This window comes from Condylura cristata, unplaced genomic scaffold, assembly GCF_000260355.1.
Source record: "Condylura cristata isolate star-nosed mole 26May11 unplaced genomic scaffold, ConCri1.0 scaffold00036, whole genome shotgun sequence".
NCBI lineage: Eukaryota > Metazoa > Chordata > Mammalia > Eulipotyphla > Talpidae > Condylura > Condylura cristata.
Genome location: NW_004567137.1, coordinates 13,793,485 through 13,821,164, shown reverse-complemented (window position 1 = coordinate 13,821,164; position 27,680 = coordinate 13,793,485). Strand labels below are relative to the sequence as shown.

Below are 27,680 nucleotides of genomic sequence, written 5' to 3'. Positions count from 1 at the left end.
CAGCTGGAAACACCAAGTACTTTGGGATGGAGCAAAGGTCGCGTGGCTAACGCTAAAAGTACTGGTTGTTATCTCCTCCATTCCTCTGGCAGAAGACTGAAGACACACTTATTTAAAGTGACAGAACCAGACTTTAACAAATACCAGGCAAACACAGAAAGAGTACAGTGCTATTCATGAAAATGTACAGGAGAATTACCTATACCTAGAATCCTATTTTCTAATTGGCGAGTATCCCAAAAACATTCTCCTGTGAGACTCCAAGATTAGTGTCCAGTTTTTATCTTCATACAGAAGACTGGAAATAATCAACAATAGTCAAACAAAAAAAGCCTCAAGTATCTAAGAGAGTGTCACCTGGGAGTCCCATTAGAAAACAAGCAGGTCTCCAGAAAAATTAATTCTACAACTTCAAAAGCAGCAGTGATGCTTAAGTATGAACCCAAAAATTATGGTAACTATGCTGGGGGTAGACAGGAAGAATTTAGTAGGCATCCTGTGATATATATATTTAAGAGAGAAAAATGTATTTTCATCAAAAAATTGATGGCCCTCCCTGATGGCGCAGCGGGTTGAAGCACAGCACTGAGAATCTAGAGCCACTTCCACATGAGTTCGATTCCCGCCTGCCCCAGAGGTGACCACATGGTGTGGCAGACCTCTCCTGGCCCGCCCGCTGCTCCTCTCAGCAGTGTACTTCGTCGATCTGCCTGTTCTGCTCCCCACTCTGTCTCTGGTGAATCCTCTCACCCTCTGCATCTCTGGCCTGTACCCCAGTTCTGTATAAATAAATAAATCTTAAAAAAAAAAAAAGTAAACTTGCAATGTCTAAAATTGAAAAAAAAAAATCAAGAAATAGCAGTTGTAAGCATGTTATTTTAAAATATCTGATGTGCAAGCCTGAGGTCGGTAACTGAGAATAGGAAGGAGAAGAGCAGTACTTATTATAAGCCAAGACCATTTGATCTCTGTATTTATAGGTATTAATGAAAATTAAGTGTTCCTTAAAACACTAAAAATAGATCTACTATATGATGCAGCAAATATACTTCTGAGTATCTAGAAAAATGTAAAACACTAGTTGGAAGACACCTAAGTATTCCATGTTCACTGCAGTCCTATTTAAAATAGCAAAGTTATGAAAACAACCCAAGTGCCCAAAGACAAAGGAGTTGATCAGAATAATGTGGCATGTGTGTATATACACATTTTCTTAAAGTGTGTGTTGGTGTACGATGGAATATACTCAGGTATAAAATAAACTCTTTCCATTTGTGTCAACATAAATGCAACTCAGAAGATGGATGTTAAACAAAATAAGCCAAAAAGAGAAAGCCAAATACTGGGTGGTCTCACCGACATGTGGAATATAGAGAAACAAAACAAAGGGTCAGTTAAAACCAAACGAGTAATAAACTTTTGACATCTAATTGCAAAATTGAGACAGTTAAGAAGGGGCGGGTGGGCAGAGTGGCAGCGGGAGAGGAAGGGTCCAATGGAACATGGTGGAGGGTTATTGGGACACTGGTCATGGCCATGACATGGAAATATACATAAATACTCTATAAACAAACATTTATAGAGTTTTAAATAACCACTATAATCCCAAAGCAGATACAATCGTGTAAACTAACTGTTCCACAATAAATATAAGTCTATAAAAACTATCATCTAAAAAAACGAAACAGTAATATAGTAAGAGTGATTATGGCAGTGGATGAGTGGCCTTCAATGGACAATGGGGGGAGGGGCAGGTATGGAAGAGATGTGAAGAGTGTCACAGTATCTTTGCAGTACTCTAGACATGATGAAGATTCTAATAGACATAAACTGTGTTATTTTTATTTCAGATTCCTGATCATTAGTGAGGCCTCATTGAGTACTTAGGGGTAGCAGAGACAACAATGATTTCAAGCAGAGGATTACAGAGGTATTAGAAATAAGAGCAGATCTGAAGACCAACACATAAAAAAACTACAGTTTATATAGTTATAGATAATATAAACTATAGCTTTAAATTTTAAACAAAACAATGATTTAATTGGCTAAAGGACCAGCAATGTAAAGATTATTTGACTCTAATGGATGATGACTCTGAGAATGAATACCAACTTTATGTGTACAACTAGACTTTTTTCCCTCAAGTTTTAAGGCTAACTTAAAAGTTTTTTTCATATCATAGTAGTGATATGGCCAGAAACCACACTTCAGGGAATTAATTTAGGAACAGTGCATGTATTTTCATAGGGGAAAAAAATCCATCAAGGCTTTAATTTAGGCTAGAGATAAGAAAATATAAACTAGAGCAAAGAATTAGGGAAGGAGAAGAGTTGTATTTACAAAGCCCACATCGAGGAAACTGGAAAGTTATTAGATAACAGGAGTAATTTGACTGTTGGCCAAAAGACAATGTGCTCTCCAACCAAGTTGATGCTGATTACTTTTAGTGAATACATGTAAAGAAAAATGTAGCAAAATAATACAATGAAAGAAAAATACAAATGCTAATGATGAATCATCTCAACACTGAAAAGTACCTGAAAGATCACTGCTTTCAATTCGGCGGAGATCTGAATCAGCCCAAAAGAGCTTGCCCAATCTGCTATCAAGGGCTAAAGCAACCGGTTTACTTAAGCCACTGAAAAAGAGGACCTCCCGTTCTGTTCCATCCAAAGCAGCCCGTTCAATTTTGGGAGACCTTTCCTGAAGATTAGTAAAATACATATACCTGAAAAGAAAGGAGGAACAAAATAAGAAACCCAGTAAAATGAGAGTATTTTGGTTGATTAAGACATGAAGAGGTAGCATAAGTAACTTTATTTTTAAATACTTTAAACGTCACAGGATACTTTCAACAACAGTAACAAAGGGCACACAGAAGCTGCTAGGGAGCTAACTTTCATCGATTAGTAAGACAGCACAGCAATAAAAAAAGTTAAATATAAGAATAGTTATAAATAATATATGGACATAAAATCTTAAATTCCTTCTTTAGTCTACTTCATAACTAAGAAGTAAGTCATATATAAATCATTTCTTATATTTAATTTCCAGCATTTATCTCTTTCTTGTCACTCTTTTGAAGTGAACTATTCAGGCTACTACATTCTTATCATTCATTCAGATGCAAATTAGTAATATGCATTCAATACAAAGCACTGTAGTAAATGAAAGAAGACTTACTAGTTGTTGTCATGACAAAACCTAAAGTTTAGTAGAAAATATAAGACTTAAAAACAATTAATTACAAGGTCAATTAGAAAGGACTCAGTGTAACTAGAGGCATAGGCCTTGATTGTTGGCAGTCACATTTGGTTGGTGGCAAGTAGATTAAGGAAAGCTTCACAAAGAATGTGGCAGTTCAAATGGTTAAAGCCATGGTTACTTAGAAGGAAATTCCTGGCAGTAAAAGGGAAAATATGGCAAAGATATAAGAAAATGCATAGGCAGGTGGATGGAGAATGTAGTATTTTTCCACTGGAGTCCAGAACTTTAAGAGACAAGTAACTAATGAGTTGAAAATGAAGGGTGAAGGTCTTAGATGCCAAGACATCTGTACGCCACTTTAGTAACATACCCTTTCTCTGGGTTCACCACGATGGCCCGGGGTCTGTCTTGTTCTCCTTTTAGCACCACTCCAATTGATCTCCCATCTAATCTTGTTACATTAATGACATTAGTGGCCTCACAAGTCCAGTAGATGTATCGGCTATAAATATCAATGCTGAGGTCATAGGGCTGTATTTCTAGGTTCTGGTTTGGAACAGAGCTCACAACAACAGTAAGACCCTATGGAAAGAAAAAGATATGTACATAAAAATTAAGACTCCAAGCCAGACAGACTGGATCGAACACACACAAAACTTACACGTAAGCAGTTACACACCACTTAAGAACAAACTCTCAAGTCTCACGGGACATTTCTTAACGCATTTTTTTTTAATGACTAATGTGCTTCTTTGTTAACATGCTATTTCCTTCAGTTATTTATAACATGGGAAGGAAGAAAAGCTAAGACCATATTAGCTGCTCTAAAAACCTGAAAGAGTATTGATTAGAGATGTGAGTGAGAAAGTAACTGCAGTTTCCTGTAACTTAGAGACAATGGTGGCTAGAATCATATCCTACAAAGATCTCAGTGCAAAGGCCCTCAACCAGGGCAAATTCTGCATTTGCAAAAGCCTCTACCAGAGGTATCTGGCAATGTCTGGTGACATTTTTTTTTTTTAAAGATTTATTTATTTATTCATACAGAACTGGGGTACAGGCCAGAGATGCGGAGGGTGAGAGGATTCACCAGAGACGGAGTGGGGTGCAGAACAGGCAGATCGACGAAGTACACTGCTGAGGGGAGCAGCGGGCGGGTCAGGAGAGGTCTGCCACGCCATGTGGTCTCCTCCGGGGGAAGGCGGGAATCGAACTCATGAGGAAGTGGCTTAAGCTTCTTTGTGCAGTGCTTTAACCCGCTGCGCCACCAGGGAGGGGCCTGTCTGGCGACATTTTTAATTGTTAAGCCTATCGGCATAAAACTGGCATTCAGTAAATAGAGGCCAGGGATGATGCTAAACATCCCACAGTATGTGGGTCAGACTCCCTACAACAAAGAATTTTCCAGCCCAAAAATGTCAATAGTGCTGAAATTGAGAAACTATGCTCCAGACACAATAGCAATCTGTCAAGGCTACAAACCAAATCTATTAATAATCTTTCTCTATTCCTCAAATCCACCAAAAAGAAATGTTTTTTATAAAGCCAAGCAAAATGAGTCTTCATCAATCTAGCCTCTCTGAATAAATTATATTTTATTTATTACTCAGCATCTCTGAGGTAATACATTCCTTAATGAGATTATCTCATTTATTTGTTGTATCCTTGGCTGTGTAATTAAACCTGTAATTTCTATCTACTAATTATCAGCCTGTTAATCCAGGCCTACATAGTATAAGGTATATCTGCAATATATCTCTATAACTGTGCTCTTAAATGATCACTAGTCAGCTCTAAATACTTTTTGTGAGATAAAACATATCAAAGACTCCTTAAATTTTAATATATTCAAAATCCAATTTAAAATCACTGCTACAAGATGACAGATAATTATTGAAAGTAATCCAAGACTAACACTGCTTGGCCACAGAAAGTAAAGAAGTATGGAGAGTATAATAAAACATGACACCCACATAGCATAAGTAAGACTTGTTTATATTTTCTTTCCCACACCCTCCATAGTTGCCAAATAATATTCTCCCCCCAAAATCATTAATGATAATGTATCTACATGATTTTAATTTTACTGAGACTGTTTTGTATACTTCCTATTCTCTGAACCTTTTAAACAGTAGTTAAGTAGCAATACAAGTATTACTGAATTCTTACAATGTAATAGTGAGCTATGTGCTCTACATTCCTTTCAGCTAAAAGTTCCCAAGAATATTAGGAGTGATAGAGATGAGATGAGAATCAACACCTATCTGATTTCAAAATGTGCAATACTTTATGTAAATGAACCATAACAAAATTTTATATAAATATGATAGCAGTGACAGTCATACCAGTATATGAGCATAAATTACCCTAGTACACTTTATATAACAATAGCACAATCAAACACTTTTGATTATTAAGAGGGGTAAAAAACTGCAAACTCTCCTCCACTCCAAAACACAGTCAATGCTTACATAAAATAGGATGGTAGGTCAGTCTAGTTACTAAGCAGAAGAAATGGGTTTTGAACTGAGTCCTGAATTACCTGGCTGCCATCTTCCTGTGCTTTTCGGATCACATTTTGTCGTGAATCAATCCAATACAGTTGCTTGTCTAGTGGGTCATAGTCGATGGCCCGGACATTCCGAAGGCTATGGATAGGAAGGATAATGTCAGGGCTCTGCTGTTCATCAATCACCATGCGGTTGATGGCACTCTTTTGACTGAAGAGCAGGAAAGTAGTTGGAGCTTAAAGGAAAAAAATAGCAAATCTGAAAGAGTTGACCAGTCAGTGTACTACACTGCTCAAACAAAACACACAGAAATACTGGTGAGGTAAGGATGTGGACAATCACTTTGGTATGCCCCTAAAAAATTTCAAGGCAACATTAATCAGCACTCTGATTTCCAAACCAGTTATGAATTCACCCAACAAGACAGACTCCTAGCTGAATTACCTCCATCTTGTTCTCCTTGTCTTGTAGATGACTTGATTTTGGTGAAGCATTTGATAAGGTAAACAGAATACTCCTTATCTACCATGTAATCCTACTCTTCCATAATCTATTCCTGTGGGTTTCAGGAAACGAGTCCTCCAGAGGTCAAAATATATAAGGTTGGTTAAGTCTTAGGCCTCTCACTACATAGTCACTGACTAAGTACCTGAACCTCTCTTGCTTGGTTAAAGTTTACTCAATTCGTAATTAGATTCTAATTACCTAGTCCTATTCATTAAGTTGCTATAAGACTTCGATAATGTATGTGAAACTATTCTAAAAACTGTAAGGTTTAGTAACTATATAATGTAAAGTAAAAAATAAAGTATTACTAATAGTAGTAGAGTAATAAACTTGGTGTTAGCAGGAATTAAACAAATCCTCATGTACAACAGATATAGGTTTATTTTGTATTGTATGTATATAATGTCTACAGGTAGAAAGGCCTGTAAATCTCATAGGAAAAAACATTAACAAATGATCCTTGAACAAATCTTGCGTTTTCACTAAAAAAATTTTCTCTTCTGATGCTATGTTAACATTCTAAATTTATGAAATTGGAAAATAAAGACAACTTTCCCCTCCAAAGGGACTAGGCCTCTGATAACTACGTAGTCACCTTCAACAACAGAAAAATATCTAGAAGAGAACAGCATTTGACTGTGTTATCAATAATTCCAAAGTCTAATAGTATCGTGAAACTCTTTATTTTCAAAATATATTTATAAATGTCAGAACCTTACTCTAGTCTTGTGGTGCTCAGTCAACATCTAAATGCAGTAGAATTCTATGCTTCTTAGGGATAGAAACACAAATGGCTAAGTTACAACTCCTTGCTTTAGCTCCCCCTAAACCCATGCTTCACAGTTACATTATTTGTGGTTCCCTAGTTTACTTACATTTACATCCAAATGTACACTGGCTTAAACCCCAAAGAAATTTATTGCCACTTACAAAGAAACCTGATATTCACAACCCTGAAATTCTGCTTAAGTAAGTTCTTCATTGGCCAAAAGCCCACACCTAACTTAGAAGATATGGAAATTATTCCAGTGATTCCACTGAACTCTCCAACACCTGGATCCTATCACATATTGACTTAACTTTTAGCAATTTTAGTAGAAGTCTGCCGTAAGTAGGATGAACACAAAATTACAAAAAGAAGTCTTCCATCTTTCTTTTTTTGACAGTATTTTCCCATAAATCAAGAAATACAAGATTCTAACTTCTAAGTCTCCAAGAGAATAAACATTGTAGTTATACTAAGATACACAATGAAACAAAATACCCCACAATTTTTGTTGCCAACTTCTCCTACCTGGGAGTCAATCAAACATATATTTGGCTCCTAGTATATTTTACCAGGTACCCTTTTTTGAGTCAAATTATAATCTTCAATATGATTTCACAATTAGAACCCTCCATGGTGGTGCAAGGGGTTAAAGTGCAGCATTATGAAGCTGCCCACGGCAGCTGGAGTTCAATCCTAGGACAGGGAACTGACCCACATGGCACAACAGACCTTTTCTATCTCACTGGCTGCTCCCCTTCGGCAGTGTTTCTGTCAATAAACCTGTTCTGTTCCCCACTCTGTCTCTGGTGAATCCTCTCAGCCCCCAGCACTTCTGGCCTATACCCCAGAGCTTATATGCATAAGTAAATAAAATCTTTTATTAAAAAAAAAAAAAGATTCCACAAATAGGTATCAATCTTGTTCTAGAAAAGTGTGGGTAAAGTCAAAGGCAAATGTGGCTCCAAATAAATGCTTTCTTCGAAAAGTCTATGAATGATATTAATTACAATTAATTCTCCCCATATTTCTAAGAGAAAGCCAATGTTTTCATTTCTTTACAAGCTAAAGTTATAAGGAAAATTCAATTTATAAGCCCAAATTCACCCTACTCAGTCTATGTAACCATTCTCTCTCATCTTCTGCAGAATGGTACTTTTTCCAAAAATTATCCTATGAGGTTGTATGAGTCTTGCATTCTCACAAAGACAGCCACATACAGAAACTGGGGGATGAGGTATAAGAAGGGAGGCATGCTTCAACCTTCTTTTGAAGATACAAATGTTCACCTGTAGCTTAAAGGAAAGCATTGCTCTTATATACAAAACAGCATAAACTATGAGGCTAAACCGACCACAGTGAATGTGCTATCTGTGCACTGTGCCATGGGAAATTCAGGACAAGTCCAGTACACACTTTATTAGCCAAGTCATGTCTGTGGGGCTGCCATTTGCCCAGAGGAAATATACTGTTCTAATTTGCACAATGGTGCCATAGAGGCTACATCTTACTGAACAAGGGATTACATTTGGCTTCCTGTTCCTCTCAGACTTAATCTCTCTTTTCACTCTACCCCAGGCACTGGCCTCATAGGTGTTCCTCTAACATGCCAGACAGGTTTCCCCCAAGGCCTTTTAATTTGCTGCCCCTTCTGCTTAATAGGCCCTCTCTCAGATAGCTACCCAGCTCATCTCCTTACCCCCTGCAGTCAACAAACTCACCTTTTCTATAAAGATTTTCCTGCCAATATTTTCTCTTAACACATATCTCTCACTAACTTTTGATATAACCAATTAATTTAGTTTTGCTATCTGTCTCAGAGGAATTTGAGTTCTCTAGGGGCACGCAGGGCTTTGTTTATTTCATCGACTACTATATTCACCACTGACTGAAATGATGTCCAGTATATATGTGTTCAGTAAGTATTCAGTGAGAGAATAAACAAATAAACGCAGAAACAAGCCTTAAATGGTGTTAATTAAGTAGAACCCTTCATTAGCTATGTTTTTTGGAAGAAAATTATTTCAGAGAAGAGGGAAGAAAAAGAAATACTCAGAATCTCCACCATAACACATCTCTTACTATATTTAATCTTTCAATTTTATAGATGAACAAACCAAGGTTTAGAAAGTTTATAGTAATTTTCCCCAATGTCATAAAGCACATGTACTTTTCCAAATCCTGCCCTGTTTCTTTCTTCTTTTATTCAGCAATAATTTCTTGAAATTTACTAAGATTATTCTAGGCGTCTCAGATGCATCAGTGAAGAAAATGGGGGGGGGAATGCTGCCTCCTGAAGTTTATATTCCAATAGACAGCAATAAATATACTAAGGAAATTTAGCAAATAAACAGTGGAATATGTAAATTATATCGTCTATCAAAGAGTAATAAGTACAACTAGGAAAAAGTATTTGTAGAGGGGCACTAACAATGTTAAATAGGCTGGAAAAATGATTTGTAATTCAGGTATCACAGTGAGGGACACATTTAAGTAAACCTGAAGAAGTATACCCATGTAAATATATGCAAGAAGAACATTCCAAGCAAAGGAAGTAAGTAAGCATTACAACAGTCCTGAGGTAGAGTAACTGGCATGCTTGAAAACAACACTGAGGTCAATGTGGCTGTCAAGGAGAGCATAGAGAACAGTAAAGCTAAAGTAAGTTAAGCAAAAAGTGGTGTGAGGGAACTTTGTGAAATGGGGAGCCATTTTTTAAGAAGTGCTAAATTTCTTCTATAAGCTGCTTTGGAATTGAATGCAACTGTACACAGATATTAAATAGTACTCATAAAGAGTGCACACCAACAGGTGGCCCCCAGAAGCACTGCTGATCTATCTTGACAAGGTAGACCAAAGATATAGTAGACTCGGCACTTCTTTCTTTTCTTTCCTGTTCTTAAAGATTTATTTTTATGTATTTATGCATACAAGAACTGGGGTATAGGCCAGAGAAGTGGGGGTAGGGAAGTGAGAGGATTCACCAGAGAATGAGTGGGGAGCAGAACAGGCAAAGTGATTGAAATACACTGCTGAGGGGAGCAGCAGGGTAGACAGGAGAGGTCTGTTAGCCATGGCTGGAGAATGCTTGATAGTGCTGACAGTTTAACCCCTGTGCCACCAGAGAGGCCCACAGCACTGATTTCTTGTGGTTTTCACTTACCAACTAACATGCATAATAAACAACTGAAACAATGCTCCCAAAGTCTTTCTATCTTCTTCTTACTTCTATCTTCCTTCACTTATTAGCCCTATTTTCTCCTTCCATTCAAAGTCAAAATTCTTGAAAAGGATGTCTAAATATAAAGTACTTCCCCTTGCTTTCCACTCTTCACTTTCTTATCTGCTACAATCTTTCACCATTACTCTCTTCAGGGTTACTAATAACTACCCTACCCAAAATTCACCTTAGATCTCACATTCCCTCATAGCTTTCAACACAATTCTTTTTAAGAACGTATCTCTTGTCTTCTCCCCTCTTCTTCCCTAATTTTCCTGTTACCTCTGACTGCTACTTTTCATTGCTCAGTTCTCTCAACCAGACGACTTCTTTTCTCCACACCAGGATCTGGAAAACTATGGCCTGCAGCTAAATCCAGACAACTGCCTGTTTTTGTAATAAAGTTTGCTAGTATTCAGTCACTTTTAAAAATTGACTAAAGCTGCATTCATGATAAAGTGACAAAACTGAAGATGTCTGTGAGACTCAGGACTCACAAATCCTAAACATTTACTCTCTGATTCTTCACAGAAAAATTTTGCTGACTCCAGCTCAATACTGTCTCCCTAAATAATCTTACCTGTTTTAAATACATGCTGGCAATCTCAACATATCTACTTCTAACCTCACCTCTCTCCTCTGTTCTGAAATGCAACTACCTAATTTAGTACCAATCTAATATTTGTTTCAATTTATCTACTTAATATTCCTATAGGTAAATCTGCCTGAATTATTTTATTTCTTGTTGTAAACTAATCTTCCTTTCGTCTTTCTCGTTCCCTAAATGATCAAACCAAAAATCCAGAAGTTACCCTGACTTTCTCCCTCTTCTTCTTCCCTAGTATACATAACCCACTAACAAGTTTTACTCATTCTAGCTTCCAAATATAGCTGTATTTCCCAGGAATGGAGGACTTTTGTTTGCCACAACAGACAATGCCTGATAACTGTTTCTCTTGCAGAGACTGGAACCCTGAAAAATTATCTGAAGCTGTATTCCAGTACCTACATATTTGACCTTCATCATCACAGAAATGGTGGCAAACAGTGAAAGGGGGTTACTACTGAGGGGAAAGGATGTTCTGAACAAACTCAACAAGTAGATTTTATTGACCTCGTGCCTCACCCCACCCCAAATCAAACAGATTCAAGACACCAAGGACTACAGATCCCATAATGTTATCACCGATTGGATGACTGCTGGGAACTGAGGGTGGAGTTAAGCACCTAGGTTTGATATTTAACCAGGCATGTGAGCCTTGGGGGCCCTTGGTTTTTCACTGACTTTCGGCGTGCTATTGGGGTTCCAAGCGCAATGGAACTGGTAGGGCAACACACCAATTTATCTCCCTCTCTTTCGTTGAGTTATCCATTTCTTTATTTCCCCTTTTGTGTAGAATTTCTAAGCCTTAATTTTACATTTCTTTTGTAAATAAGCCCTTTATTAACCTTTTCTGTGTGTGCCTGCAATTAAGTTTTATTGTAAGTCTCTTTTAAGCATGCAGATGAGGTCCTTCAGTCAGGCAACCAATTTCACATCCGGGTTGCTCTGTGAACCTGAATCCATTCAACTTCTCTCTATCACCACTGTCACCACCTATGTCCCAGTTTATCTGCAATATCACATGAGAGTGACTTCCCTGCTACCACCAATGTATTCTCCCCCCCACCGATATATTCCCCAGAGCAATCATATTATAGCTGATTATCTCACAGCAACCCCATAAAGTAGTTATTATTACTCCCATTTTATAAATCAGAAAAATTAAGGCTTAGAATAACTATGACTTGGTTTGTAAAGCACAAGCCAGTATGTGGCAGAAACTCCAAATCATATTGCAAACTATTTTTCTCATATCTGAGCGGTTTAATGTCAAAGTAGATTAAATCCTTTTATATATAACTTCTTAAACTTAATACTTCTATATATAAGATTTATTTATTTATGCACACAGAACTGGGATATAGGCCAGAGGTGTAGGAGAGGTGAGAGGGTTCACCAGAGGCAGAGTGGGGAGCAGAACAGGCAGACCAATGAAGTACACTGCTGCGGGGAGCAGTGGGAAAGTGAGGAGAGGTCTTCGGTGCCTTGTGGATCACCCCTCGGGCGGGGATCAAACTCACTGAAGTGGCTGATGCTTGCTTGCAGTGCTAAGCCTAACGCAGAGAGGGCCCTACTTCTAAATATATTATAGAGTAATTTCAATAGCTAATCATATCCAATATACTCTAGCAGTTTGGTATCTTTTTCCCAACTAAGCCATACCCTATTTCTTTCCCATAAACCTACTCTTTGTGATCTAATTCTTTATCCTGTTGACTAATTTGTTATCATTTATCCACTGAGCCATGGGCTTTCATATATACTTGAATCATAAACCAGGTTTTCCCAACTCAGCAATGTTTTCTTCACATACTGTGTTTCATTCTAGCACAATGTATATATTTATTATGAATTAATTGCTCACATTTAAAAATCAGGTGATATTGCTGGCAGGAACTTGGCTGTGTGACTAGATGGAAGATTTGGTAACATCAGCTAAAATTAAGTAATTACCATTCAGTATGACCAATTTATGTGCTCTCTAGTTCTCCATTTATCTACTATTATTTTATATTGGGCTAAATTTACCCATAAGCATTTTCTGCATGGTCTCTTATATACTTAATTTTTTCTTTTTTAATCTTTAGCAATCCTAAGAACTTCAAAGGACAAAGGTTTTATTTTGGAGATTTCCTTTGTTGCTGTTTTCTTCTCTATCCTTATAAAGAAATATGAATCATATAAATAAAAAAAAGCATCAATATAATATGCATGCCTATCTCTCTCAATGAAGCGACGCAAATTTTGCATTAAAATTTTAATGCCCATGGGTAAAAGATTTAATTTTTTATAAAATTAACTTATCAAATAGCAAACAACAAAAATTTGTACGATTTTTACTTTTAATAGATCTCTTTTACTAAACAAGTTATTAACTCTGTTCTACATGTTTTACACTAGAAAGAGTATGAATTAGTGTTTTCAAAATCCTGTCTTCTAATTCTAGTTTGCTTCGGGGGTAAATGTAGCTTACCACTACAAGTCCTGTTGTCGGCATTAAGGGAGTAGTGGGCAGGGCATCCACAAACAAAACCTCCAACTGGCACAGCCAGGCAGAGGTGGGAGCAATGCCCGTTGCTGGAAGCACATTCATTCCACCCTGCCTGCCGAGAGGAGTGAAAGACGAGGATGTCCATCACATAATCCAAGTGGCCCTGAATGATGGTGCGGTTTTGGCCACTGGTTTTGTTGGCACGCTCAATGCTGCGTCGGCTCCAGTCCGTCCAGTAGATGTAATCTTGGTACTGAGTTAAGCCAAAAGGATGAGGCAAGTCATCTGCTATAACTTCACGGTTGAGTCCTATTTTTGGAAAGGCAGTAGAAAGGGGAGAAGCAGAGGGTTGAAATATGTGAGAATGTAAGTGGCCAAAAAAAAATGTTATTGGCCAAAAAAAAAAAAATCAAAACATATAAAACATTACACTTGTAAGCAATTTAAAATACAACAATTCATATAAACGCAATTCTAAATGCAGTCTTCTAAAATCAATCCACGGGCAGCCTGACCCCATGCTTCATATTATATTTCTGCTATAAATCACTGAGTTGTTTAAATGCCTGCAAATGATCTATTTTGATTGTGGTCTTATTTTCTCTCCATGAAGGTCTACAGTTCAAGTTTGCTTCTTCCTTCCATTAAAAGATGGAAAGCATATATTATATTTTACTGGTACTAAAAAGCCTCTTCAAGAATATCAAGGGAGTTATAAATAAACTCCAATTACAAGCCCAACAATAGTGAAATTTCCACATAAGAGAAAGATGTGAATCTAAGTAGCTTACCCACTATTCACAAGAACAACAACAATAATAATAAACACAATAAAATACAGACAGGGGAAGAAACGACATTCACATGAAATTTTACTAATAGTTTTTAGCCAATTGTGAATAGCAGGCACTGATTTTTACATAAAAAGAATAAGATACAGGCCCTCTCTGGTGTTACAATGGGTTGAAGTGCAGGACTGCAGGTAAGCCACATCCACTTTAGTGCGAGTTTAATCTCCAGCCCCAGAGATGACCCACATGGCCAGCAGACCTCTCCTGACCTGCCCACTAGCTCCCCTCAGCAGCAGTGTACTTTGTCAAACTGCCTGTTCTACTCCCCATTGTGTCACTGCCTACACCCCTGTTCTGATGCGTGAACAAATAAATCTTCAAAAAAAAAAAACCCAAAGGATTAATATACTGTCTGTCTGAATAAAAAGTAGTAGTGCTTACCAAGCATATTTGAAGATTCTATTAAGTTGGTATCCAGGTCTGTCCAATAAAGCCTCCTTTTAGCATAATCAATAGTCAGGCCATTTGCCCGACCCACATTTGGAACTAACGTAGTACGTTCACTTCCATCCATAGCAGCTCTGTCTATCTTAGGTTTTCCACCCCATTCAGTCCAATACATAAATCTAAATTCAAAACAATGGATACTTAACATTTCACTTGATTACTTGGAAGGAATAGGTATAGTCACTCAGAGTAACAAAGTATGTTTGAAGAATATATACATTAAACCAAGGAAGTTGGTAAAACAAAATCATGGCTGTAATTTTTTCAATTATTTTGGCACTCTCAACTCAACTAAATATTTTTTCTCATATCCTAGAAAGGAAGTGAGTCAATTTTCCTTAGTCTTTCCAATGAATTTGTTCCATCCAAAACCTAGGATTTGGAAATGAACCAACAATTTCCTTATTGCAGCACTTGCATTTACAAAACTGATATTGCAGAGAGCAAAGGATCTGGTTCACTGCTGAATAAATATGTATTTCTAATTACAAGTAATCTGAATTTTAAAATTTTACTTAAGCCTACTTTTTGATTTGTGTAATCAACTCTCCCCAAAAACAAGTTGCAGAGCGTATCAAAGATAATAAATAGCCTTTACCTTAAGTTAAAAGCTAAGTTTAAAAATGAATTTGGTTACACATTCCAAAGAAATATATATTTAAAAGCAGTGTGTTTGCTGGACAGTAAATACTGCTACTAGAATCCCTATGGAATTCTGGAATATTCTTTTACTTTTATTTTACTATTTTTAAGTTTTCCACTTTAACCATATAGCAGCCTACAGTATAGGTCTTTTAAAGATGAGTAAGTCACAGCATCAAAAGAATGTAAATGATTTGTCTATTAAAATGCCTTAAAGCTGGTCACATAGCAGAACTAGATCTAAATCCATAATCATATATCCTTTAAACTAGTAAGATGCTAAATTTTGATATAATTCTATATGCCACATGCCAGCTCTCACCAAATACCTGAGCACACATACTCACTCATCAGCCTGTCAACTGATGGTTGACTTAGTAGCAAAGTATGAATATGCTTTTCTGCAAATTAAACTTGTCTCAGGCTTTGTTTGCATTTGTACTTGTCAGATGACAGGCACATGCTCAACACAAGAGCCAAAGAGAAACAACTGTGAGAGACATTTCACAGTTGCCAGCAGCCACATAAACGAGAGTCCTTAGCCTCAACTACTAAATTTATCTGTCTGGTAACTAATGCTTAGAGTGAAGATCACCATAATCCAACCACAACTTGTCGGCAGAGAAAAACTATCTTTGATATTGCCTTGTAACTATATAGCTAATTAGCTAACTATGGAACTAATGTGATTTTTTAAATAAGAGATATAACAGAAATACTATCTGTTCACACAATAATGTCTGCTTTTAAAATTGACATAATTCTTCAAATTTCAAAACTTTTAGCTATTAATTCTTTAAAACATGCTGAATCATGTAAGAAACATCACATACCCTTGAAAACTGTGTCACATAGCCAATTTACTGCTTAATATTCAACCACTGTCAAGCCTATAATAATGATCAAACTAATCATCCATTTTAAATTAATGAATATTGTAAAACGAGGTTTTAAATGTAGTTATCTGTTAGCATACAGCATTACTTCATGGTTCTCCTTTAACAGGTTTGGAATCTGGTATAACTTGAAAGAGGGTGCTAGCACATGCAGATTTGATGGTATAGTTAATAGCTGCTTACTGAGTATAGAAATACGATCAGTAATACTGAATTATTAATATGTCACTATTCTTTCTTCACGTAATACTAATAATGAAAAAAAGTAAAATTTACTATAATTATTACTTCTACATCCATGAAATCATACCTAATGAGTTCGAGACAAGGACTACCTATGGTTTAATTGTCAGTCTTAACAAATACTATTAATTATATATTCAATTAACTAAACATTAGTTAATATTAACAACTATTAATTATTAACTCTTGCTCAATATTATTAAATATCATCAAAAGTATAATCTATAACTAAGCCAAGTCAAGGTAAACTGCTCAGAATTCACACATAAAACTACTTACCCTTCTGCAGGGTCCAATGCAAGAGCTCTGGGACTATCTAGGTCTTTCCACACCAAAACTTGTCGGTGTTGCCCATCCAACTTTGACACCTCAATTCGATTTGTTCCTGTGTCTGCCCAGTACAGGTTCTTTCCAAGCCAGTCTACTGCCATGCCCTCTGGATAATCTAAGCCAAATTCTACCACGTGTTCCAGTGCACTGCCATTCATAAAGGCTCTGCTGATGGTCTGCAAAAATAAGAGTTAACAAAGTTAAATGATGCAAAACAGAATGTTTAGTTTACTTTGGTTGCAAGAACCTGAAAGGGGCATATGGTTTTCTTTTAAAAAAATCATACATTTTACAGCCACAGAAAAAACACTGACATCAAACTCTAGTACATACATGCACTGTTACCTCAAATTTTACTGTCAATTCAGGAAGAAATTTTTGAAATTCTTAAAAAAAAAATTATTATTTTTGCATACAAGAGCTGGGGTACAGGTCAGAAGCATGGAAGTGAGAGGCTTTATCAGAGACAGAGCAGGAAGTAAAACAGGCAGATTGACTGAAATACACTGCTGAGGGGAGCAACAGGCAAGATAGGAGAGGTCAGCTGTGCCATGTGGGTCAGCTCCCTGGCCAGGGATTCATGCTGCAGTGGCTGCAGATTGTTTCACCACCAGGGAGGCCCCAATTTTTTGAAATTCTTAAGGGACAAAATATGTATTTGTAATCGAGTGAGAAGGATGCAACCAGAATAGGCGCTTCACTATTAGTCCGTTTTCTGAAAGTGCTTGAAAATATGCCACATCATTGTGTCTAACTGAAAACATCTCAATTAGCCTCTCTTATAAAGTGCATACACTCATCATATATTACTACTGTAGTTTTGAAGCCCCTGAAATTTTAAACAATCATAATTCAAGTCATTAACAATGGCTGCTATTTCTGGTCAAGTAGTTCCCTTAACACTTTGTGTACATTTTTTTTTTATTTATTCCTCACCATCGCCTTGTGAGGACGGACATTATCTCTATTTTTAAGATGAAGAACCTTATAAGACCACACAATAAAACTAAGATTTATTAATTTACTTTATTTATTTAATCACTTGGAAGATTCTACCAGTTACCAAAAGAATCCAACTTTAACTCTACTACAAATGATTTTGCTTATCAGACAAAATTTTACACAAATTGTGTGAAATAAGTCCAAAACAACCTGGAAGAAGGAAAGATGCTTCAGAATTTCTAGTGAGAAAATGCCTTCTTACTAACTCAGTATCTCTTCATTCTTTACTTTAGAGAAAAGAAAATATAACTTACAATTGGCAATTTCTACTTCAGTCTCCAAAATTTTGTTTAAAATAGATTGGGCCAAGTTTCCATAAGCCATTGCTATGTATGTACGCTTACTCAACTCACTGTAGAAAATGCCACTTATCATTCTTAAATGGCACAAAGTATATAATAAAAGGAACTTTATACTACTAAATTGGCCTTGTCTTTGACTCCCCCTTTAAAAACTGAAGGGTTTGTGTTAAGCTACACCTATTATTAAGGGAGTTTGTGCACAGCATGAAGAATCTGAAGTTCTAGCTCTCCACTTTAGATCCTTGTTTTAATATTCTAATTCTTTTGCTAACCTTAAGTGATATATCAGTCCAGTAAATTCGGTTGTCTGTCACATCAAAATCCAAAGCAGAAGCTTCTTTGACACCAGTGAGTGGAATGGCCACATTATTATTGTTAGTTTCCAAAGAAATTCGCCTGATATCTGCCCTCCGTGAAAACAAAAGGAACGCCTCTGGGACAATGCAGGTCTTCATGTCACTGATGAGTTCAAAGCCAATGGGGCAGGCACAGCGAAGGCCCTGAGGTCTATACAGGCAAAGATGGCTACATCCCCCATTTTCTTCTGCACAAGGGTTGGAACCTAAAAGATAATTATAAAAAGAAATAGGACACACATACAGACACAATGAACATATTTTTCACTTTAAAATGACTAAATATTTATTTCATAAAGACCTATTGTTATATCTGCTCCCAAATCTAGAATTTCAATTCTAATCTCACAAACAAACACCCTAAGGATTAACAGGGAATAAAAAGCTTGCCATGGTGACAAGCAGTTGTAGTCCCAGCTGTCTCCCTATAATCCCAGCTACTCAAGCGGCTAAGGCAGTAGCATCACTTGAGTCCAGGAGTTTCGGCTGGTCATATACTCTGCCAATCAATCAGGTAGGGTGAACATGAGTGCATCAATCCAGAAGGAAAACATCATCTCAAAACCCATGCCAATCCACTGGGAATGAAAGTATGGCAATTTGTGTCCATAGTAAGGTTTAAAATAAATTATGTTATTCATACAACAGGACTGAATGAAAGCAGGGTATGTGTTATCTGTGTGTGGTGAGTGTCTCTTCAATTCAAATTATGTATCCAGAGACTGGGACAAAACTGAAAATTCCCTCTTCTGGTTTACAAGTGATTTCTACATTCCTTCTAAACAGCAGTAAGTTACACTGATACCTGGTGCTGACTATCTCCATCTTTTCTCATTTCTGGTTTCCATTTCACAGAGAAATTTTGGAATTACTTACCAATGATTCGATGAACATTTGTGGCCTTGAGGCCCATGAGGTCTGGCAGCTGATCGATGATGATTTCCCTCTCTGCACTTCTTTTGTGTACTCTTTCAATGCTACGCCTCTGCCAGTCAGTCCAGTAAACATAATCACCCAACAAAGTAAACCCGAATATGTGAGGAATTTTGTCTTCTACTAGTACTCGTCTCCCAGTGCCATCAGTATTCATAACCTTCAAGGTTTAAGAGAAGGAAGAGCAAATGGTGGGTATTTAATCAAATGATGCAGAAAGTAACAAATTCAACTAACTGCTACATCAAAATCTGAAAGTATGGTCTTATGTGTTCCTTTCTCCAAAAATCCTTGCAATATCAGACTTATATGGATCTTTTATTAAATAAAAATGATTTTTATTAAAAATACAGAACAACTAGCCTTAAGTTTATTTGTTTTCAAATTATAATGTAGCTTCATACATATCATTTTATACACATCCTGTTTTTCCTGATTTACATTTTTTTACATCTAACCAAATGGAGATTAATGAAAGGTCACACACAGGCTGTAAGTTGCTGCCTTTTTAAGACTCCTTCCATTTAGCGTACATTTGATTTCACTGTTTTTGTTTAAAATTTTTGAAGACCTCTCAATAAACCTCTCACTCTTCTTCTAATCACAACAACATTAAGTTTTTGACATTTTCGGGAGCTAAATTTCATATAACTAAGATGTACCTACTTTTCTAACCACGCTATAGCAACATCATTAAATCATTCACAAAAGCAGATATTATAAACATCAGGAATTTCCCCAGAGACAGTATAATTGTCGATTCTTTGACACTTTAGCAACATATACTAATCTTTTCTAAATGATGGTATTGTCAAGTTCCAAACTGAGACCATTCCTATCATTTAAAACAGCCTGTGTAAAAGAATCAAATACCTGGGAGTCAACCTAACAAAAGAGGTAAAAGACCTTTACAAAAGAAAATTACAAAACACTGTTAAAGAAATACAAGAATACACCATGAACTGGAAAGACATCCCCTGCTCATGGATCGGGAGAATTAACATCATAAAAATGGCCATCCTGCCAAAAGCAATATACAGATTTAATGCCATCCCCATAAAAATCTCAATGACATTCTTCAAAGAAATTGAAAAAACAGTGATGAGATTCATATGGAACAACAAAAGACCTCGAATAGCCAAAACCCTCATGTCTAAGAAAAAACAAAATGGAGGCATTACAATCCCAAACTTCTAGCTGTACTACAAAGCCATAATAATCAAAACTGCATGGTACTGGAACAAGAATAAACATACAGACCAGTGGATTAGAATAGAAAACCCAGATATAAACCCACAAGTTTATGGACACCTAATTTTTGACAAAGGAGCAAAGAAGATAAAATAGAACAAAGAAAGTTTGTTCAGCAAATGGTGCTGGCAAAACTGGGAAGCTACATGCAAAAAAATGAAACTAGATCACTACGTCACTCCATACACAAAAATCAACTCAAAGTGGATTAAAGACCTAGACATAAGAATGGAAACCATAAAATACCTGGAAGCAAAGAAGGGCCAAACATTACACAACATACACTTCAACAACATCTTTAAAGATAGAACACCCAATGCCACAACAGTGAAGGCGAGGATAAATAGATGAGACTACAACAAGTTAAAAAGCTTCTGTACAGCAAAAGAGACATTACAAAAAACAGACAGCCCACTAATTGGAAAAAATTTTTCTCACACAAAACCAGTGATAAAGGATTGATCACAAAAATATATGGAGAACTGACAAAACTCAACAAAAATAAACAACCCCATCAAAAAATGGGCAAAAGACTAAAAAGACACTTCTCCAAAGAGTATGAGCAGATGGCCAACAAGCATATGAAAAAATGTTCAACATCACTCATAATAAGGGAGATGCAAATTAAAACCACAATGAGATACCACCTCACCCCAGTGAGAATGGCACATCTTAAAACAACCAGCAACAACAAATGTTGGTGAGGATGTGGAGAAAAAGAAACTCTCTTGCGCTGCTGGCGGGAATGCAAACTAGTACAACCACTATGGAAAACTGTTTGGAGGTTCCTCAAACTGTTTAACATGGAGCTTCCCTACGATTCAGCAATCCCATTCCTAGGTATCTACCCAAAAGACACAAAAACACTGATTCAAAAAGATACCTGCACCCCCATGCTTACTGCTGCTTTATTTACAATTGGAAAAACATGAAAGCAGCCCAAATGCCCAAAAGTGGATAACTGGATTAAAAAGATGTGGTACATATACACAATGGAATATTACTCAGCAATCCAAAAAAAGAAACACATGTCTTTTGAAGCAACATGGATGGAGCTGGAAAAGATCATGCTTAGTGAGAGAAGCCAGAAAGAAAAAGAAAAATACCAGATGGTTTCTCTCATAGCAGGCGTATAATGGACCAGGCGAGAAATAATAAGTATAATGAACAGCCATATACCAGAGACATTTTTTGGGGGTGGAGTGGGAAGGAGGAAGAGGGAAGTGCACATAACTATGGTGATGACACAGGGTGACTTGGTGACGGGAAACCCACGGGGATTACAATTGAAATGAAAAAGTTATACAAAATGATGTAAAAATAAACTATTGTATTATAAAATAAATAAGTAAAATAAAATAGCCTGTGTACCTGGCAAATTAGACTTCAGAAATGTTTCTGCAGTATTAAAAACATGTACATGCATACTATATCCGCCCTCACACCCTCAAAAGTATCAGATGTAATCTTATATGCAAGTATTAATATGTCTACCCATAAAATCAGTAAGAAATATTCCATTACATCAATACTAACTGCCTAAAAGGAATGACAAGATGAGACTTTTTAATCACTCCCTTCAAAAAATTGTAACACTTATGACCTTCTTGTAATAGTCAAATCTTGGAAACAAAGTACTTAAAATATGAACAAGCAAAATTGTGTTATCGCTGTATTTCCACATAAATATTTGACTTATAGCTGATGGAAGAGCAATTATATTAGATGTTTATCTCTTCACATCAGCTACAAAATTACTTTTATTAAGCCAACTGTATACATCTTTATTTAATTAGAAAGTTTTAAAGTCAGACACAAAGTTAGAAAGAAATACTACCTCGAATGTTATTTTACTTTGTAAAGTTATTATTTTCTCCTTAGGATATGATTTTGATTCTTTTTAAAGATTTATTTATTTATTTATTCGTACAGAACTGGGGTACAGGCCAGAGATGCGGAGGGTGAGAGGATTCACCAGAGACAGAGTGGGGAGCAGAACAGGCAGATCAATGAAGTACACTGCTGAGGGTAGCAGCTGGTGGGTCAGGAGAGGTCCGACGCGCCATGTGGTCACCTCCGGGGCAGCCGGGGATCAAACTCATGTGGAAGCGGCTTAAGCCTCTTTGTGCTGTGCTTTAACCCGCTGCACCACCAGGGAGGGCCGATTTTGATTTTTTACGTTCATAATTTCTTCCTGGATAGATATTATGATGTCTATGTAATATCTAAAACTCACACTGGTGCTTCAAAATAAAGAACTAAGCAGGGAGAAAGTTAATTTGTTTACATGTCTAGTTAGAATGGGAGCTCCAGAATAGCAGGAAGCTTACTTCTTCACTCACTTATAATTTTATTCCATAGCTAATATTAAAGACCCTGGCAAAGTACTTTAAAAATGTTACACAATTTTTCAATGGAGAAAGAGGAAGTGAATATGCCATTATAAATAAGGTAAGAGCAAGAAGGACTACCCACCTCCATTTCTGCATCTGTTCCTTAAAAACATTTTACACTTTTGGGCCTTCCCTTGTAGCGCAGGGGTTAAAGCACAACACTAAGAAGCTTAAGCCACTTCCACATGAGTTCAATTCCCGCCTGAGCAGCAGACCTCTCCTGACCCACCCACTGCTCCCCTCAGCAGTGTACTTCGTCAATCTGCCTGTTCTGCTCCCCTCTCTGTCTCTGGTGAATCCTTTCACCCTTTGCATCTCTGGCCTACACTCCAGTTCTATATGAATAAATAAAAATCTTTGAAAAGAAAAACATTTTACACTTTCTTTTAACCTTAAAATTTTAAGTTTAAGGTCCTAATTTTTCAAGCTAGAGCTTGAGTGCTTCCCAACTGTAGAAAAACTACCTAAACTGAGAAAACTAGGGAAGAAGTCATATATAAAGGAATAAAGAACAATTGTGATTGAGAAAGAGACCATAGTTTAATGGTTACCCTGATTACTTATAATCATCTCTCTACAAAAGTTTTGAAACTACTTTTCAAAATGTCAATGCCAAACTAAAAATCTCAGCCTCAATATTAGCTTAAAAGCAATTATTCTGCATAATCCTACATCTAATAAACCAACACTAACTTTCCCTTTTATTACTATGCTCAAATATTGGCATTCTGATTAAAATCTGCAGATCTAATGATAGCATAGATGAGATAACCTAATGCTGAACTTCTTTTAAAAGTAAAATTTAAATTTATAATTCAAAAAATTATAGGAGCACTCTTTCCTTTTCAGCTGTATCACCCTTTGTTCATTTTCATAGATGAGCAACTTAAATAAAAGATAGCTGATTAGAAATGAATCTGGATACTGGACTAAGAATGAGACTGAAATTAACAGTGAGGAAAACAATAAAAAGTATAATTCTAAAAGATCCTTTTAGTTTACACAATTCAACATCTTCCGTTAGCAGTTATTCTTCATTCTTTGCCTCCGAAAAATCTCTCATGATTAGCAAACAATACTGTCACAGAACTAGGTAGATCTGGATTTCAATAAAAGCTGTATCACTCCCTGGGATTTGCTTAGGCAATTTTTCACAAGCAGAATCAGGGGAAAGCATTACTAAATCATTTCAAAATGAAATAATGTTAAATATATAGTACAGTGTTAGATATACAACAGATGCTACCTCTTATCTTTTAAACTTGTTTTAGTAAAATGCTTATTCTCTAAAAGCTCTGTACAGAAGACTACAGCAGTCTATAATTTAATAAATCATACTGCTTCACAATAAAATTTAATACATATATATAAAAGAAAATGTAGCAACAAAAACAAACACAGACTATTAAACTAAGGGTGAAACCAATACCAACCATTCCACACCCTAACAACTAGTGGAAAACACAAGGCTGCTACCTTATTCCTATTTCCAACCCCATTCTGTTTCCTTTTACCAGATAGATAGTAACTAAAATAATGAAGTTTGAGAATTAAATTGGTTCTACCAGTCTCCTGGAACTACCAACTCCCCACTCCTTCACCAAACCAAAGAACATCAGTAAATATACTTAATAATTACAAATCACCATAAAAGATATCACAATGAAGTCATCTTCTGGCTCAGAGGTTAAAATATATTTACATTAACAAAATATACAAATACTCTTCTCTGGACTACAGCTAATCAGGAAAAAACTTCAGGAAACAGTTCAAATCCATCTTGACAAAGAGAAAAGGATTTTCCAGCACAAAAGAAATAACCCATGTTAAGATACAGCGTCAAGGATGTCGTATTTGACTGCCTTTGAAAGAAATGCTTTGAAGGCAGAGAACACAAAGGGACTCACAGGAGACAACACCAGGCAGATACCACCCTATGGCAGGTATGAAATTTCAGAATAAGGAGAACCACAGAAAACAAGAAGCTTCTGATCTGGAGAGCGACACACAGAGATGTTATTTCAGGAAAAACTCATTTAGCTCTGTCACTACGTTCAGACTGTGCTAAATACCTTATTTTAAATATGTTTAGAACTATGATTAATAAAATAGTTTCAATTCCTGTGGTATGGTAGTGAAGGTTTAAACACCCCTATCTAAAAGTCCAGGGCAGCACTTCTTTGCCAACATGTTAATATTTTTACAGCAAACTATATAAATACGCCCCCAAACTGGGATAAAGACCACAGATACTCTTACACTGCTTTAGGTCAAATTTTCCACCAACCAAATCAACTAAAACAACTTTTGGTTTTGAGAGTTTTTTGGATTTCAGAGTTGCACAAGAAAGACAGTAGCACAGAAATGCTTTATTGATCTTTATGCCAGTCCCTGCACAAAACTGGGGTTTGGACCATGGCTTTAAGCACAAGCAAGAGCCTCAGGAAGAAGGACAAAAATGAAAGAAAAGGTTTCTAGGTCTACCTGATGAAAAAGTGTAATGAAGGTCTTACGATGATCATTTAATGAGTAGTGACCAGGAATTACAAAATGGTTCCTGGAAAGTGACAACTACAGATTTTGTAATTTTACCTACTAGAGCACTAGGTACCTTCTAGCTATTCCTTATTCTCTCATTTAAAAGAATAAACTGTAAGTCTTTTTTTCAAAGGAGGGGGTGGGGCAAAGAGGTGCACATAAAACAAGCTGTATCTCATCAATTGTGTAATTAAGATGCACTAAAGACTTTCTAAATGTAATTTTATAAGCACTGTTTCCTTAATGGCCTCTCTTCCTGGTCTTATCACAGTTCTTGTAACAGGGTTTGGTCTAGTATAGTGCTATCCAAGAGAAATGCAAACCACAAATATGAGTCATGGGTGTAATTTTAAATCTTCTAATAGCCAGACATTAAAAAGTGAAAAGGAGCAAGTAAAATTAACTTTAGTAATACTTTATTGAATCCAAAAAGAAACCAAAGTATTTGTATTTCAACAAGTAATCAATATTAAAAACTGTATTGATGAGATTTTAGGATTTTGGTTTTCTTCTTCATATTAGGTCTTCTTAGTATCTGTTTTCTATTTCTGACACTTCAACTCACTGTAAATGTTCCATAGCTGTATGTGGCTTCTGGCTACCATAAAGGATGGTGCTGGATTAGATTTTCATGATGGTGACTACATAGCACACAACAAAATAACTTACTCTGGTTTTAGATTAGATCTGTCCTCTCTCACACCTGCCACCTCAGGATGCCATAAAGCTGTCAAAATCACAATTAAAAGTCTTCCATTTAGTCTTTTCTTCCTCCTATGCTATACTCCACTTAATTCTAATATGGGTTAAAATTAATTCAAAAAATGATTTCTGATTTAAAATTTTAAGAAAGTTTAGTTTTTAAATATTAAATCACATTTGCAAGTTTCTACTTGAGAACTGTAACAGAAGGGAGAAATGTCTGATTTCTAATTTCTTTCAGATTATCTCAAGTTACAAGTATTAAACCAAGTTATTAACAGAAAATCTACATCTGCTGTCTCCTTGGCACACCCCTTAACAGCATTCGAGACTAGTCATGCACTGATAATGGCTAAAATTAGGTGGTTCATGGAGTTTTTACTCTCATCTTCTGTATGTATGAAATTTTCCTTTTAAAGAAGAGGAAAGAGAGTGAGAAAGTCCAAGGGCACCTGAGTAGTAATAACGACTATTATTACTAAGTGCTCTTATCATAAAGGATCAACAGCTTAAACAAATTCTAAATGTAAAACTTTACATCTAAAGAATCCTTTATACAGAGCCAGTATTCTTTTCAGAATCCTGTTTGCTTCAACTACTTTTACAGCATTGAGAAAATATATTTGAAAAACAGCTCTGCCGCCCACCAAATATTTCTCTTCTACTAGCCTCACAAACTTTTTCTCCTGGGTAAGAGCAACACAGTGAAGCAAGAACATGCTGCGTTATCTCAAGAAAGTCAGTATTATTACCTCTCTCTCTCATACTCAGCAAGTAACAGTTTTGGATAGGTTACCAGGTTTTAAATATGGTTATAAACCCATTCTGTTGAAAAAAACAACACAAATTCTGGTAAAAGCTTGTTTGTATCTTCTGAACCCAGAACAAATGAACTATTTTAGGTGATTCCAAAAGATTATCCTTAAGCTTTCAAAGCTGAGCCAGCACTAATTAAGTCTTCTGGCAACTCTTAGGTGTGTGCTTCTCTCTGCATTACCTCAGAGTGGTTTAATTACGTAAACTGAAATTAGGCTCCTGTCACTTCTAAGATCTACCTCCAAACCTAAACCAGAGTCTCCAGTGGGTTTCAGTTCCTTCAACCACACTGTGGTATGAATTTAACTTTCTGAAGCATTCCCAAATATTGCAAACCATGCTGAGAATAGAGGCTACAAAAGGAAATAGTTATACACTAACCAAAACACTATCTCCACCAAGAGGAGGTAAAGGCAAACCTTCCATTGACATCACCATCTGGTTTTTTGAGCAGTTTCATCAGCTCATTAAATGTCAAGACCCATGAAATCTTGGAATGTGGCCAGTCTGCTACCAAAGTTGGTGCTATGCAACTTCACTAGACTAGACACGTTTAAGAAATATATGACAATAGGGTAGACAGACACCCATCATAACATGAGCTGGAGTGGGAATGCTATAGCGCCAAAGAGAAACGGAAACTATGCTCACAATGAACCATTTCTCTTCTAAT

General features: G+C 36.4%; 1 protein-coding gene across 1 annotated transcript in view; it reads right to left on the bottom strand.

Annotated features, from left to right (window-relative positions):
* Positions 1-27,680, bottom strand: part of LRP6 (low density lipoprotein receptor-related protein 6) — a 128,691-nt gene that overhangs the window by 18,889 nt on the left and 82,122 nt on the right. The window contains exons 8-15 of the mRNA XM_004693271.2: positions 19,251-19,467; positions 18,291-18,580; positions 16,664-16,890; positions 14,538-14,722; positions 13,288-13,614; positions 5,750-5,952; positions 3,578-3,789; positions 2,538-2,728 (exon numbers count right to left, since the gene is read on the bottom strand). Coding sequence (XP_004693328.1) covers positions 2,538-2,728; positions 3,578-3,789; positions 5,750-5,952; positions 13,288-13,614; positions 14,538-14,722; positions 16,664-16,890; positions 18,291-18,580; positions 19,251-19,467 — 1,852 coding nt within the window. The remainder of the gene's footprint in view (positions 1-2,537; positions 2,729-3,577; positions 3,790-5,749; positions 5,953-13,287; positions 13,615-14,537; positions 14,723-16,663; positions 16,891-18,290; positions 18,581-19,250; positions 19,468-27,680) is intronic.